Raw genomic sequence first — 15,363 nt, forward strand, 5'->3', positions numbered from 1 at the left:
AAAAAATTTGTTGGCTTAATTTAATTTAATTATGACACCTAGTTCCACACATTTGAATTATGCTATTTGAAACTAAATAGACCAAATAGAAGGGTCCAATTTGCCTGCCTTAGTTTTAAATACTTTAATTTAAATGTGTGGAAATAGGTGTCGTAATTGAATTAAGCTAACCCAACAAATCATTTTTTTAAGTGCACCACATTTAAAATACGAAGGGAAAAAAAAAACAGCTATTCTGTATGAGCAGATGTTGGTCATCACAGGCACCAGGATTAAATTTAGTCCCAGTGAGAAGAAGCAGCAGAAACAGTGTCACGTTACTCCCTGATGAGCCCACTTGGGCTAAAATAGACAGGAGTGGGTGGAGCCAAGGAGCCCTGACATCTGACCCTTAATATACACAAGGAGCACATGTCTGTTTCCACATCACCTGTTCCCACTGTTCATCACTGCGTGTTGTGGCCCGAATTCAGAACGACCTGTTGTGTATGTGCTACTTAAGCGTGTCTCGCTGTAGCTGTACCCAGCCGCAGAGTCTGGTATCGGTATTAAGAAAGCAACCGGAAAGTTTGGCAAACTGTAAACACTCGGATGCCGCAACCGAAATAGGTTTTCAAACATTCCCGTAAGTGTTTCCATGGGGACATGTGTGCCTCCTGCTGTTTTCAGTGGTGTCATTTCAACAAAATAAAATGCTTCTACTAGATCCACATGGCAAGTCATCTGATCAGGTTTGATTAATTACATGAAAGATGGACTTCTTCTCTATGGACTGCATTTCATTCATTTAAATTAAATACTCTGCAAAATGCACAGACTTAGGATAACAACAGGACAGGACAACACACCTGGCCTTTACACTGTTTAAACATTGGAGTCGGGGGGCTCCCGTGGCAACCAAGTTATCGGCCTTTACGTATTCAAGCAGCACCAACACTGCAGACAAAGGCACAAACACAGACGACGGCTCCAACAAGCATACCACTGTAAGGACTGTGGGAAATTTGGTTGGTTGTTTTCATGCAGTTTGTCTGACACATGAGAAATCCCTCATTTATTAAAAATTAATGAATGCAGCCACGATTTTTTTTTCTTGCTGCTAAATGACAGTGTGTTCCAATGAAATGTGTTCACACAACCCCCAAACTGTAATTAATGAACAAGTCAGTGTTCCCAGTTCTGACCCACTCAATTAAGTACTTTAAGTCAACAGATCTTCTTACATCAGAAAAAAAAGACCTGTCAAATGCATATTTTGCATTTTTGGCATATTTTAATACAATAGTCGTGTTTCAGTGGAGTGAATATTTTGAATGGAAATTCTTATTTATACCAATATATTAAATTATAAATAAGAATAATTTCCAATTTTTTTTTTTTTTTTTTTAAAACAGTACTGGCCTGAATATGAGAAGATCCCAAACAGAATAATAATCATATTTGGTGTCCTTTAGTTTTTCATCTAGCCCACAAATGTAAGATACCACCACATTTTCAAAAGTATTTGAAGAAAAGTATTTTAAATATGCATTTGACAAAAGGCTTTTGGAATTCTTAGATCCATGCAACAAAATATAAGTCCTTAAAAACTTTTAACCTTGACCTTTTTATCTGTGCTATGCACACTTCAGCAACATATGATCAACATACGTGCGTGTTTTAATTTTCTCAAACTGGAATATGCTAACTGGACACATGCGACAAATGCAACAAAGTTCTTCAGAGAGTGATGTTAACAAAAGCTGTCGTGTTGTAGTGTTCACCCCAACTTGGAAAACAATAGGTGATGGATGTCATCTGTAGCTTGAAGCTCTACCGCATGTCTACCGCATGCTAGAGCTTTGAAGTAATTAAGCCTGGACTAATTTCCTTTTAAAACACTGAAGGCACATATAATGTAACATACACAGTCTGACTCTCCAATCATTTTTAAAGTGAAAGCTTTACGGTTGGAAGTGATGTTTAAAGCTTCTTTTTCTCCTCTCCATATCACCAAACACAAACCACAGACCTTAAAACACGATGTGTACTTCGGCTTGTGGCATTAAGGCATCATGTTTGGATGAATGAAGGCAGACTCAGATTTCCGAAGTTCCCACTGGAAAAATATTACATACAAAACTAAAGTTTACTAAATGTAAAAACATAATGTGAAAATGTACCTCAGCTAACACTTATAAAATTATATATATAGTTTTCCTTGGTCCATAAAATGCCATCTTCAGCATTGAGAACAGTCTGTTTCAAGCAACCATGCTTTCTCATTTACAGCTGATGTAAAGCAGATGATCCTGTTTGGTGGTGCCTTTAATCACTGTTCACAGTTTCATGCTTTTTCGTCTATGGCACATGAGGCAGTTGCTGCCCAATGCAACAGCAGGTGTCCACCACTGGGAAAAATAGTAGTCTGTGGAAAAAAAAAACTTCAATTTGTTCCTCTGTCCACCAGCCACCCATTCACAACCTAGGACAAAGACATGGCTGAAGACGATGAAGAAGAGACACTGACAGCAGTATAGCTTCCATGGCTGTCTGCGTTGGATGGGAGTAAGAGACCAGAGGACGATGATGTAATGGAGGATGATGAAGAGCTACTGCTGGCCCTCAGAATTGCTCCTGCAGCGTTACAGTGGGGCCGTGGCCCTGGCTCTGGAGTGTAGGTGAAGGTAAGGGCTGTGGAGTAAATGACACCATCATTCCGGACCAGGGTTACGGGCACCTGTACTGGCTGCCGAACCCAGCGCCAGCCCTCTCGAAATGCTGAAATGTCTGGTACCACGCAGAGCACGCTCTCACCACACCTGGAGAAAAACAGGTCAAAGTTTACAAATCAAGCACCTTGTATGTCATTCCTAATTAGCATTATGCATCAATATGTGATAAAAAGTTTTCTGAATAGTGGACATTGTGTGAGAATGTTAAAAAAAAAAACAAAAAAAAAAAAACAGAAGTATAAAGTGAATTTTTGTTTTGTGGAGAGACACAATTGTTAATTTAAGGATTTTTTCTTAAAAAGAAACTAATTGTTGCATGTTCTCCTCGCTCCTCTTAATCGGTTTACCTGTACATAGTATCAGCCTCAATGTCTCCAAACCAGACTCGTAGGTGTGGAGTAAAGTTCTGTCCAGTCAGCTCCAGCATAGCAACGTCCCCACCACCATTGAGCTTAAAAAAAAAGTCAGAAATTAAGACTTTTGATCTTAAGACTGTACCATTATATTTGATTTAGGGTTAGGGTTAGAATGTGAGTGTTACCTGTAAGCTCTCCACAACAGGCACAGGAGTAACAGGAGAAGGCACGGGTCCCATGCCTTCATAGAAGGTGTATTCAGCTTTGTCAGTACTGATAATGGTCCATGATGCTCCATCATTGATCATTTCTTTGTTTGTCTCTTTTGGACAGGGAGTGGCCTAAAGAATAGATATAAAATAACATTAGGGTCCTTATACCTGCATTGTCCCTGGAAGGAAGTCCCTCTCTGACTACCTCCTTCCTAAGGTTTCTCCCTTTTTTTCCCCGTCAGTTTTATACTGAGTCTTTCCCTTGTATGCATAAAGGGTCAAAGTGTGGGAGTGCCTTTCAAAGCCCTGTCATTTTGATTTTGGGCTAAATAAGAAATAACTGTTGCTGATGATGTGTTCATGTTTGCGAAAATAACATTTGACATTTGTACCTGGAACTGAATGATCCGCTCCTGGGAGAGGCACAGGTACATTCTCTCCGTGTCTTTCAGGTAGAAGGCACATTTATGCAGCTGGGATACTGGGTCATCAGCATCCATTAAGGCCGTCTGCTTGTCCACTTTACGAATAATCTGGATGCAGGAAGTGGATTAATGAGAGATTACATAACAATCCTGTATTATGAGGTGGTGTTAATGGTTGTTAATATGTCTCAAAAGCAAAAATCTTATAGCCTGACGGCACTTCCATCAAGTGTTGACTGGTAATTTGGGTCTTCTGAGTGCAAGAAAACATATATTAAATTTTCAAAATCAGTTTACCCAACCTCATAAAACTAAACAGCATGTATCTGCATGCGTACTGCATAACACAGTGCTGTATATTATAGAAAATACAAAAACGATAAATACAAATTATATTTTTTATATAAATACATGTATATAAAACGTGTGGTTAAGCACATAATTCGCTGAAACAGACTAATGAGGCAAGACACATGAAGAATGGAATGAACACATCCTTGCATGTGTGTCCAAAGACACCTTAAATGGCAACTAAAGACACACGATGACAAAAGAGAGGGCAGGGGCACACAACAGGACATCGGATAAATCAGTATTTTTCACTCCAAGACAACTACATCAACTCCAACAATTTATGTGTCTACACCAGAGCATCGACCTTAGTCACTACTACATCTCAGTTGAGTATAAAATTGTAAAATGCCTGCAATACCCAACCCAAGCAAAGAAAAAGAAGCTGACTGACATAGCAGCTTGAGTTTTGCCATTTATGTGGTGCAAAGTACCCTTGGCATCTGCCATGTCACGGGCATACTGTGACCTTAAAGTTGTGGAGCACTGCACTGAGAGAGCACCGAAGCTTGCCAACTTGCTAGGTTGTGAGCAGCAAATGTTGGGTGATGCCCCTGAGGAATCAGGATGCCTGCCAATAGCCATTAACTGCTGGGCTCCCCAGGTGATGGCCTATAAATGCCAAAATGACAGACTGAAATGCTCAGACCTCTCAAAAACTGGTGATAAACAGCCTGCCAGTACATTATTAGTAGCTTATGGACACAAAAGTACCACAGCATTGGGTGACAGAAGACCACTCGCACATCATTTCGGAGTGTGTAAGAGACTAATGACCAAAGATGTAAGAGGCAGCCTAAGCACAACCCCTGCTTCTATTTAGTTGATCAACTCTATAACAAATGTCATTGCCAAAATCAACAAACTACGCATTTTGTATGTGCACGGAGCTAGACAGGGCAAATACTAAATAATTGTAAGCTGTCCCCCTGAGTAGTGGAATAGCGGGTAAGGAAGCGGACTCATAATCATTGCCGGTTCAAATCCTGGATCACCAAGGTGCTGCTGAGGTCCCCTTGAGCAAGGTACTGTCCCCGGGCGCCTTTCACAGCTGCCCACTGTGATGACCACACCGTGTGCAGTGCTGACAATGACTTCTCTTTCAATTGAGAGCACATCTGCAAAACTGCATGAGAATGCAAGGGCCCTGGAACAGTGCCAGGGGCTTCTTTTTACTTTAATAAAGGTGCATTCTGCCACTTTCTGAGAGTTGGAGTGTGTACACAGTAGAGACCTATTTGAAACCTACCAGCCTTGGTAAGGCCATCCCTGTTACAGAGCAAACCAGCTTAACCGTCTGACCATAATGGATGTAGCCATCCCTCACTGTGAACTCCTCCCCCTCTGACTCTTCATCGTCCACTACAGGAAAAGGGGAAGGCAAGAACAAATCAGATATTAACGGCAACATGTAACAAGGGAAGTCGTCGGAAAAGAGCGGAACATGTATTCTAAACTAAAAAAAAGCACGGATGGGGACAGAAAGGAGAAAGCTCACAGAGGTGTATGTAAAATGCTCCCCACTGCTGCGAGCTGGCGTGAAAGTTGCCCCCTTCCACATGTAGATAACGCGTGCTGACTGTCTGGGAGCGCAGCCGGTTGAACAGTGCCACCTTGGTCCCCGATGCAATACACACTGGAAAAACGTGGGAGCAAAAATGCTAAATGACTGCCCTTTATTTATTACATTCCTGCCCGTTCACGCAAAACTAGTCTTCGCTGTAGGCTATTGAGAGTCTGCAGGTAAGAGTACATTCCTACTCACAGTCTGCATTCTTCAGGGACTGCTTCTTTTTGGAGGGTTTGGAAATGACCTTGATCCTCTTGCTTAGGAACACGCCGATGTCTGCACTGTTCCCATAGAACATTTTCACCGATAGCATGAAGTGCTTCCTCTTATCAGAGTCTGATATATACAGGGTTTTTGCTGTGCAAAAGTTCTGAGGGAAGCAATAGGTGTATTCGTCAGTAGGGTGGAATACAAAAGTTACAGAAAACTTACACATATAAAAATTCTTCATGCATTTATTTCAAAAGCTTTCAGCGAAGCCATTTTTCCAAAAAATATATTAAAATGCAGGTATAAAACTTCCTTTAATAGTATTGCAAAATGAATGACTTCCATTAATCAAATAAATGAATGTTACCAGACGGGAGTGTGGTGAATGTGCTTTCTAAAGAATTCAGAAAAGTGTGAATGATTTGGTTTAATCGTTGCCAATAAGAGGGTTGTACTGTTTTGCTAATGAAAGGGAACACATTTTACAAATTGTGAATATGTGTACACTTTTCTGACATTTACAATGATGAGTGATCAAGAGAACATCATATTTGAGAGCCATTCGTTGTCCATAAAACAATTGGGATATTTCAATACAATTCTGAAGCAAAAGCAAAACCCTCATTGAAAGTACAGTCTGCATTTTATTTTGGTATGTACTTTGGCCCGACTGTCTGTGACTGTGTAGGGCCCTATGAAAATTAATTTAATGTCTCCTAAATTCCTTTTGTAATAATTTTCTGTTATAAACAAATGTATTCACTTAAAAACTATGTGGCTATGGAGTGGGTGGGCAGAAAAATGACCTGCAATATGACAAATCAGATTTAATCACTGTTCAACAAAATGCTTGGGCATTTACTATTTGCTTTTGTAAACCATTTACATGTAAATAATATGTGCATTTCTTAATATTACACATTCTTCCTTTTGTAAAATTAAAGTGCTTCACATTTGACCGCAACATAAAAAAAACACACCTTGGGGAGACCTGGAATACAAAACAAAAGATTTGCCCACTTGCATAATGAACTGGAACCATGATGATTTGTTTGCTGGCGTAACTCGCTAGTTTGCTTCTTTTCTCTGGTTCTGATGTGAGTTATTGACTGTAAGTGGTCATCACATATGTTCTAAAATAGTTCCGGTATCGTTCCGCCCTAAACGCACTGATAGTCGAATTCTGTAATTTTCTGAGGACATTGGCGTTCTAGCGAGCAAAGCCTAAACGCTGCGTACGTTCCACGCATGCACGTGCATATCAAGCAAGTGGTCCGAATTCAGCACTGACAGCCTCTGCGCCGTCGCTGACTGCACGTTTACATTGCGTTTGTGTGCGAAAGTCGCGTCTCAACCGGGAAACATGGGCTTCAGTGGCCAGAAACGGCAATTATACACAATCCCGCATTTTACAGCGGATTCCGTTGTCCGATTCCTCGATCCAGTCACCGTTTTCCGCATCGTGTCTATCTGTGTCTGTGGTCCGACTCTTACTTTCCCCTCCAGGTTGAGCTGCTGCATCTCCTGTTCACTGTTGCCAATGCCAATGAAAGCACACGGCTGTGACTCCTGCTCTGAGCATCCCTCTCTCTCCATCTGCTCCTTCTTCTTTTTCCAGCCACAGCCCATTAGGTAAACACACGGAGGTGGGCAGAAAAACCTGGCACGATATAAACACACACAAATAAACGATAACCACCTACAACTGCTGGAAGTGTGGAACTTTGTGTATGATAAGTCATGCCAGTCACCCTCTCACACATACATGCACAAAAACACAGGAAACGTATGCATGCAGGTATTCAAGAAAGCACCTCTTTTCATTTCCGTATGACTTCTGTGCAACTTTCGCATGCAATATGAGAACTGTCTGATCCCCACGCTCTTTCAAATAATTCCGCATTGCTTCCCTGTGGGAAGTGGGTAAATGGCTGTAACACATGTCATAAAACAGCACACAACTCTTGTCATAAGCATTTTTTTTTCTTTAATTGCTTGAAATGAAACACTCACCTAGTTAGGCGCTTTGGTTGCGGTAGCTCCCCAAATTTTCTGGAAATGTATAACAAAAAAAAAAAAAATCATATGAATTTAGGGCATTTACCAGACGTCCTTACAACCAGTAGTTACAGGGACAGTCCCCCCTGGTGCACAGTGGTAGTGACTTTGTGGTCTTCTGGTTCATCGGCGAGTGTATAAACCACTAGGCTACTACTAAATCTCACACACACACACACAAATTTGTCGTACATTCTTTAATAATAATAACACCACAACACAACATGCAGTCATGCCCTGTGCCTGAGGAATAATCGTTCCTCCCATATCAATGTACTCAATAACTTTATGGTAAAGCAACCTGGCTTCGTTGGCTTTGCTGTCCTGTGCATTAACAACTCCACCCAAAGGTGCTAGTAGCCTAGAACCAGAAGACCCAGGTTCAAATCCCACTTACTACAATTGTGTCCCTGAGCAAGACACTTAACCCAGAGTGTCTCCGATTGTACGTCGCTCTGGACAAGGGCGTCTGATAAATGCTGTAAACGTAATCGAATGTTTGCGGTGCGTGTTACAGTAACCACGTGGGGCGGTGTTCAGCCCATCCAACAAGCAGAAACCCCCCACAGACCGACTGCAGCTCACAGCAGCCCACCCGTGCCCCCACACTGGCACCGATCTCGGTCACTAACGCGCCAGCCTCCCGTGGGGGTTCTCCTTCCAGATATGAAGGGACGCCGGCGGGTCTGACAACACGGAGGCGTTAGCTACTGTGCAGAAACTTGCAGGGCTAGCTAGCCAAGTTAGCGCGGCGCTAGCCGAGCAGACGTAGCCGGCCAGAAGTTGTTCTTGGCAGCTTCCAGCCCCGGACTAGACAAAAGAAAGTGTGGGAAGTGTGAAGTGTCACCGCACACTGCACGAAAGTCAGCCAGCGCGCCCGACGCGGCTCTGCTGGCTGAAACTTTGACTTTTCTCCCATCCCGGGTCGCGGTGGGTTTCATTACTTACCCTGTCACAACAGGCGCCATCTTCCATAAACTCGCTAAAAAAAGTGCAACAATCGCGAGATTCCTCCTCTGAGGCGAACGCCAGACTGGGGGGATAAAGGAGTGGGGGGAAGTGGGAAGAGGGAATGGGGGCAAACGGGCGTGGGAAAGTTGGGAAAGCACGCGAGACGTGGAAAACTCTCACAGTAGAAGTGAACGGGACTCGGGCCTCGAGCCATCGCGAGAGCTGGAGTGCGTGTGAAAAGTCCCGCGGGGCCGCAAACAGAGGAACGCGGCGGCCGCGGCGGCGCGTGTTGCACGCAGGTAAACAGTGACGTAAAAATTAAGTGTCTGTATAGAAGAGATGATAAGATGATCCTTTATTAGTCCGACAAACGGGAAATTAATATTAAACGGCAGAAAGTGGACAGTTCTCATTCAATGTGTTTTCTTTATTTTCATGACCATTTACGTTGGTAGATTCTCACTGAAGGCATCAAAACTATGAATGAACACATGTGGAGTTATGTACTTAACAACAAAAGGTCAAATAACTGAAAACATGTTTTATATTCTAGTCTCTTCAAAATAGCCACTGCCCTTTGCTCTGATTCTCATTCTCTCCATGAGCTTCAAGAGGTCGTCACCTGAGATGGTTTTTTAACAGTCTTGAAGGACTTCCCAGAGGTGTTTAGCACTTGTTGGCCCCTTTGCCTTCACTCTGCGGTCCAGCTCACCCCAAACCATCTCGACTGGGTTCAGGTCCGGTGACTGTGGAGGTCAGGTCTCCACTTTTTGTTAAGTACATAACTCCACATGTGTTCATTCATAGTTTTGATGCCTTCAGTGAGAATCTACCAACGTAAATGGTGATGAAAATAAAGAAAACACATCGATGTGAGGTGTGTCCAAACTTTTGGCCTGTACTGTAAATGTATATCAGAAGCAGAGGAGACTGAGTATTACATGGTTGCATTATTAACAGAACATGACAATAAAATTTGAAATTATATTACAATCTACTGCCATGTTGTTGTACTTAATTGGTATCTTTGGTATCAGTTGCATCATTATGTTTATTAATAATAAGATACATTTTAAATTTCACATATGACAAAAACAGCACTGCACAACCATTAATTTAACACAACATTAATTTAATTGTATTAAATGAAATAATTGTTGCTTATTATTGCATTGTTGTTAAAGAACAAAACATTTTATTAAGAGTGTGTTCTAAAGTGTTGTAAAATTACATTTTAACATAAATATTTAACATAAATATATGTACATATACTCCTAAGTTTCATGAAAAGGTTTTATCTGTCATAAAAAACAAGATATGTGGTCCAGTAATATATAGAGGCAATATTTGTTTTTGACAATAGATGCTGCTGTTGCATTATGTGTACAGCTTCATTTGGCCATGGAAATTCTCTCAGAGAAAATCATATTAATTGTCTTATCATTGTAGTATATACAGTATATGAAGCATATATTCAGATTTGAATTACATGTTTGTAAAAGTACAGATGAATACATAAACAATAAACAGTAAATAAACAAACAATAACAAAAGTTCCTGGAATTTAGACACTCGCCCGTTATCTAGGAAACAATCTCAGTGCTTCTGACATTACTGCCTCTTAATTTCTAGGCTTGGGAACAGTCCTTTGATATTATTATTGAATTGGGAGTAGCACAGTGGCATTTTCCTGATCAACCCCCTCTATTGTACATTAAAGTCTGGCCAGGCCCTTGATTCTAATCGGGTGGAGGCGTGCGGTGACACTTCGTAATGTACAGGTAGTTCCAGGCATGCTTATTTACTTTTCTCAATGAATGCCAATCCTGAGATAAGAATCTCTTTAGTCATAGTAATATGTAACATACTGATAAAGCCGCAAGTCCAGTTATAGAACAGCGTATCTTATGCATGTGCTATGTAACTGAATCTATTGGACTTTGCAGTCGAGGATCCAGTACTTAGGCTGTTCACAATAATGTACAAATTCATGTATTAAATAGTGTATCTGTGCAAACGACTATAAATATTGTCTTTCAGTGACTAAGGTTCTGATTTTATGAGTGGCAGGCAAGGACATTCAAATATTTGCTGATGACGTGGGGCTGTGGTGGTCTAGCGGTTAAGGAAGCGACCCTGTAATCACTATGTACCATCCGACCTCTACAACTCATACAAAATGCAGCAGCACAACTGATCTTCAACCACACCACCCCTCTGCTACGCTCCCTCCACTGGCTCCCAGTAGCTGCATGCATCAGGTTCAAAATACTGATGCTGGCCTACAAAGCCAAACATGGAGTAGCACCATCCTACCTCACAGCCCTTATTACACCTCGCACTGCACCTCGTATACTCCGAGCCTCCGGTACTGCTCGCCTGGTCCCTCCATCGCTAAAGGTACGAGGAAGACATTCATCTAGACTCTTCTCCGTCTTGGCCCCTCGGTGGTGGAATGAACTTCCCCTCGAGGTCAGAACAGCTCAGTCACTGAGCACCTTCAAATGGCAGCTCAAGACCTTCCTCTTTAAAGAATATTTAGATTAAATTGTAACTTTCTTGTTGTCGACTTGTGTACAGAATCTACAACAGAGTGAATAAAAAGATTGTATTCATAGTTGGGGGTCCTAGTGAACCGGAATTGATCTCTTCATCGATGGTAATTTAAAAGCACGTTGTAAGTCTCTCTGGATAAGGGCGTCTGCCAAATGCCGTAAATGTAAATGTAAATGTAAATGTAAATGTAATCATAAGGCTGCCGGTTCGAATCCCAAGCCGCTAAGGTTGCCACTGAGTAAAGTACCGTCCCCACATACTGCTCCTTGGGCAACTGTCATGGCTGCCCACTGCTCACCAAGGGTTCAAAGCAGAGGACATATTTCGTTGTGTCACCGTGTGCTGTGCTGCAGTGTTTCACAATGACAATCACTTCACTTTCATTCTTAAGCACATGCCTATTTGTGTCATGCTAAGGGGGAGTGAAGAACCCTGTGCCGATTTACTCAAAAATAATCTAGATGAAGATCAGACACCCACCAGCGGGTGCATCAGAAATGTAAAGGTGAGTAATCAGTAGGTGCACATGTGTGTTGCATTGAACAGGGTGTGGCTTACAACTGAGTGCAAGTGATTTGGTGAAGGTGTGTGTGTTTGTCTGTGTTAGTGGCACAGCAGCCTCAAATCTATACTGTTTTACCCTAAATATAATCATTTTAATGATGTTTTATACAGAAATAAATCTGCTGCATAGTATTACTGTCTTTAAAACACTTCCAGCCAACACCCTGCTATGCATAATAATAATAATAATGATAATACATTATGTTTCAGAGCACCTTTCTAAAATAAAAATATACATGATTAATAATTAATAAAATTATAAATAGCAGAAAACTTAGCATTATTTGACAACATCAGCTTCTTTACTTACCTGCCATGTTCCTTAATGTACCAATATAAATGTAAAGATATCATAAAGAGTCTGTTTAAGGAAATCATATATAGTGCATCTGGCAATATGCTGTGAGCTATTGAACAGTGATGTATTCTTGTTTTCAAGAATACATCACCTGCTTAAAATAATAATAATAATAATAATAATAATAACAATACTTTGGCCAAAGAACCCAAGTTCTTGTGCTGTGCTGTAAACTAGATGACTGTACACTGCCCACAGGGGAGTGTGTGAATGACTGGTGTGTGTGAGTGACTGAGTGACTGAGTGAGCCCTGCAGTGGGCTGGCCCCGCACCCTGGGTAAGGCCCCGCCCTGCGCACAGTGTCCTAGGAGGGCTCAGGGCTCCTCAGCAGGACTAAGCAGTTAAGGATAGTGAGTGAGAGAATAACGAAACAATGTTGTTTGGACAAACTGTCCCTGTCCTGTCTTCATGTCTTCACCTTCTAACTCTTAACTCGAGTTCAGTAGCAATTTGCTGTGTCACACAAAAATTTTTAGCTTAACACTGGTTCTTTTAAGAAAGACTTTATATGACAGTGATATGCTTTCATAAAAATAATGGCTTAATATCGGTTATCATACTAGGTTGATTATTGCCAGAGGTAATATTGTTGGCTAATCCTAATTATTGCTCAATCTTCGAACCACTGGCCAAGCTCAAATTTAATATGCCACTTTATCGATCACTCACAGAAACTTGTGTGCTCATGACATTTGACTAGATGAAAGGACTAGAAGCGACTAAATGATTTTAGTGGAGGCATTCTTACAGAAGACCATTATTTATGTCGCATATAGTGATTGAGGTTAGAGGTTAAGGTGCATCTGTTTGTAACAAACATAACAAGGCATGCAAAATGGACATCACTTCTTGTTTTAACCACTTCTCACTACATAATGTCAGCTATTTCTAAAAGGAAATGGGGAATGGCACCCATACAGGGTTTAACAAAATGATTCCAGTTCTTAAATGCGAAGGTCATAACCACATTACATTGCATGGCATTACATAATATTGGAGCATGTTAATTTTTTTAGGGGCAGAGGTTAAACAATATGGTGCTATTAATATTCAGCCTCCAACATGTGAAAGACTGCATCTACATTGATGTCATGGGATAGATATCATAGATAGCATTAACATACTGAGTGTGTAAGGCTGACTCTCACCAATGCAGCATGTAAATATTACATGTATGGACCAATGACATTACCTGAAAGCTGCTGCCAGAACTAATTCATAATGCCCCTGCACTTTAGTATAACACATATTGACCATCATGTCTATGTCAGCATGTATAAGTCCTGTACTGTGTGTGCCTTTCAGTGCACTCGTTTTTATAGTGGTTTGAGTATGTGTAGCCCATGGTGGTGCTGGTAGTACAGGAGCAATTAAAGTTATCTGGTGTTGTCAGGGTTCTCACATCAAAGACTTCATCTATTTAGTGTTGGAGCCAAGGCTGATAGTTAATCTCGGCATCAGCCAATCTGAGAGAACTGACTGTGCTGTCCTAACCTATCCCTTCTATACTTTGAGTCTTCGTGTCAATCGGCGATAACAGCCATAAAGATATTATTGCAATTAGCTGTATCCTGTTTCATTTTGGTGCCTTTTTTTTTTGGCTCTGGCTTTTCAAACAGGGTGCCAGTAGCCTAGACCAGGCGTTACCAGTGAAGTTCCTGTTCTGTGTTGGAAGAATTTCGAATTCCAGTTCTGAAACTGCAACATAACCCCTGGTGGGAGGTCATTGTTATTACTTTAATATTGAAACGTTGTTTAAAGGTGCAGAGGTGCAACAATGTGGCAAATATGGCCCGTGTTCCTTGAGTGTATGTACCTCAAAACAGAAATCTTAGGCGAGTCCAAAGGAAGGCAGTTTAGATTGGTTAGGTTAGGCCTCAATTACTGTAGTGACTTTGTTTCAGTGACTTAAATAGTGGAAAGCCTTACGTGTGGTCAGCAAAAAAGCCTTACGTGTGGTCAGCAAAAGGGTAATGAGTGCTGACCTCTGTCCCCTGATTAAGAACCTACAGTATCAGAATGTGGACCATGGAACAATGGAATATGCTCCTGCCTGCTCCACTGAAGTCAGGATTGGCATCAATTCCCTTTTTACTTTTTCACTTGCATGGAAGGATTGAAATGTACTAGAAGGGCAGATGTAAAAAGGCAAAGAGGGGAATGAAGATTTGAAGATTTGATGTTTTGATCTTCTTATGACTGCGCTTCCTTCAGGGGTCACCACAAAGATTTGACAAAAGTTTTATGACGGATGCCCTTCTTAATGCGACAAATATGTGGTCACATATTTGTTGGGCATTCAATAAGTATTGAATGCCAATGATGTGCATTCAATACTTATTTACTGATCCATTTAATTCATAAAACTGTTAACATTCCAGTTAACATGATGAACATGCATATTAATGTAATTTGAAAATATTTTTGTCTGCTGGTATCAGCAGGTATTACATGATATTCATGAGTCACGTACATGGTTTGTTCATCAATAAATAAATCAATATGTATTCCCAGCAGCTGCACACGTTGCATTGTGAACCATTCCGAGGTCAGACTGCCCCGCCTGTTCATGAAGAATAAATGTTTAAAGGATTTTTTAAAGCTTCATTACTGACAGGACATTCATGGAAAACAGTGGGTTGAAACATCAAAAGGTGCTTTATTGTTGGACATGACTGTATCTAAGTTATTGAAACATAAACATGCTTTTGCAAAAGGAACATTTTTTTTATTTCAAGTACAAATCTCTATAGTTTAATTTCATTTCATGAGCATTAATTGTAACATATGTTATGAGACCATCTAAATGTTCATACACAAAAAATACATATATTTCAGTACAAAATGCATAAGCTCTAAAATATAATTTCATGTTTTTATTTGTGTTGAAATATTCATGACGATCAAGCACTTCTAATGATGTATACTGTGTTTATTGGAGAACACAGAATGTCCTTTTTCAAAAAGCAAATGTGACTGTCTGACTTATGACTATGTGACTGAGTCAGAACATTTGGTATGCTTGTTTCTATCAATGC

The 15,363-nt window shown here is 40.8% G+C and overlaps 1 protein-coding gene across 2 annotated transcripts; it reads right to left on the minus strand.

Moving 5' to 3' along the window:
* Window positions 1-1,317: 1,317 nt before the first annotated feature.
* rbpja (recombination signal binding protein for immunoglobulin kappa J region a) lies at window positions 1,318-9,015 on the minus strand. Of its 2 annotated transcripts, XM_028976521.1 has the most exons (11): window positions 8,845-9,015; window positions 7,852-7,890; window positions 7,653-7,748; window positions 7,333-7,498; window positions 5,824-5,998; window positions 5,557-5,694; window positions 5,308-5,420; window positions 3,675-3,815; window positions 3,256-3,411; window positions 3,062-3,165; window positions 1,318-2,801 (listed from the first exon to the last, which is right to left on the minus strand). In XM_028976521.1, the coding sequence occupies exons 1-11, from the start codon at window positions 8,862-8,864 to the stop codon at window positions 2,465-2,467; spliced, it is 1,485 nt and encodes a 494-aa protein (XP_028832354.1). In that variant the 5' UTR covers window positions 8,865-9,015; the 3' UTR covers window positions 1,318-2,464. The 2 variants fall into 2 exon arrangements, with proteins under 2 accessions (XP_028832354.1, XP_028832355.1); XM_028976522.1 differs by lacking the exon at window positions 7,653-7,748.
* Between the last annotated feature and the right edge of the window lie 6,348 nt (window positions 9,016-15,363).

This window comes from Denticeps clupeoides, chromosome 4, assembly GCF_900700375.1.
Source record: "Denticeps clupeoides chromosome 4, fDenClu1.1, whole genome shotgun sequence".
Lineage (NCBI taxonomy): Eukaryota > Metazoa > Chordata > Actinopteri > Clupeiformes > Denticipitidae > Denticeps > Denticeps clupeoides.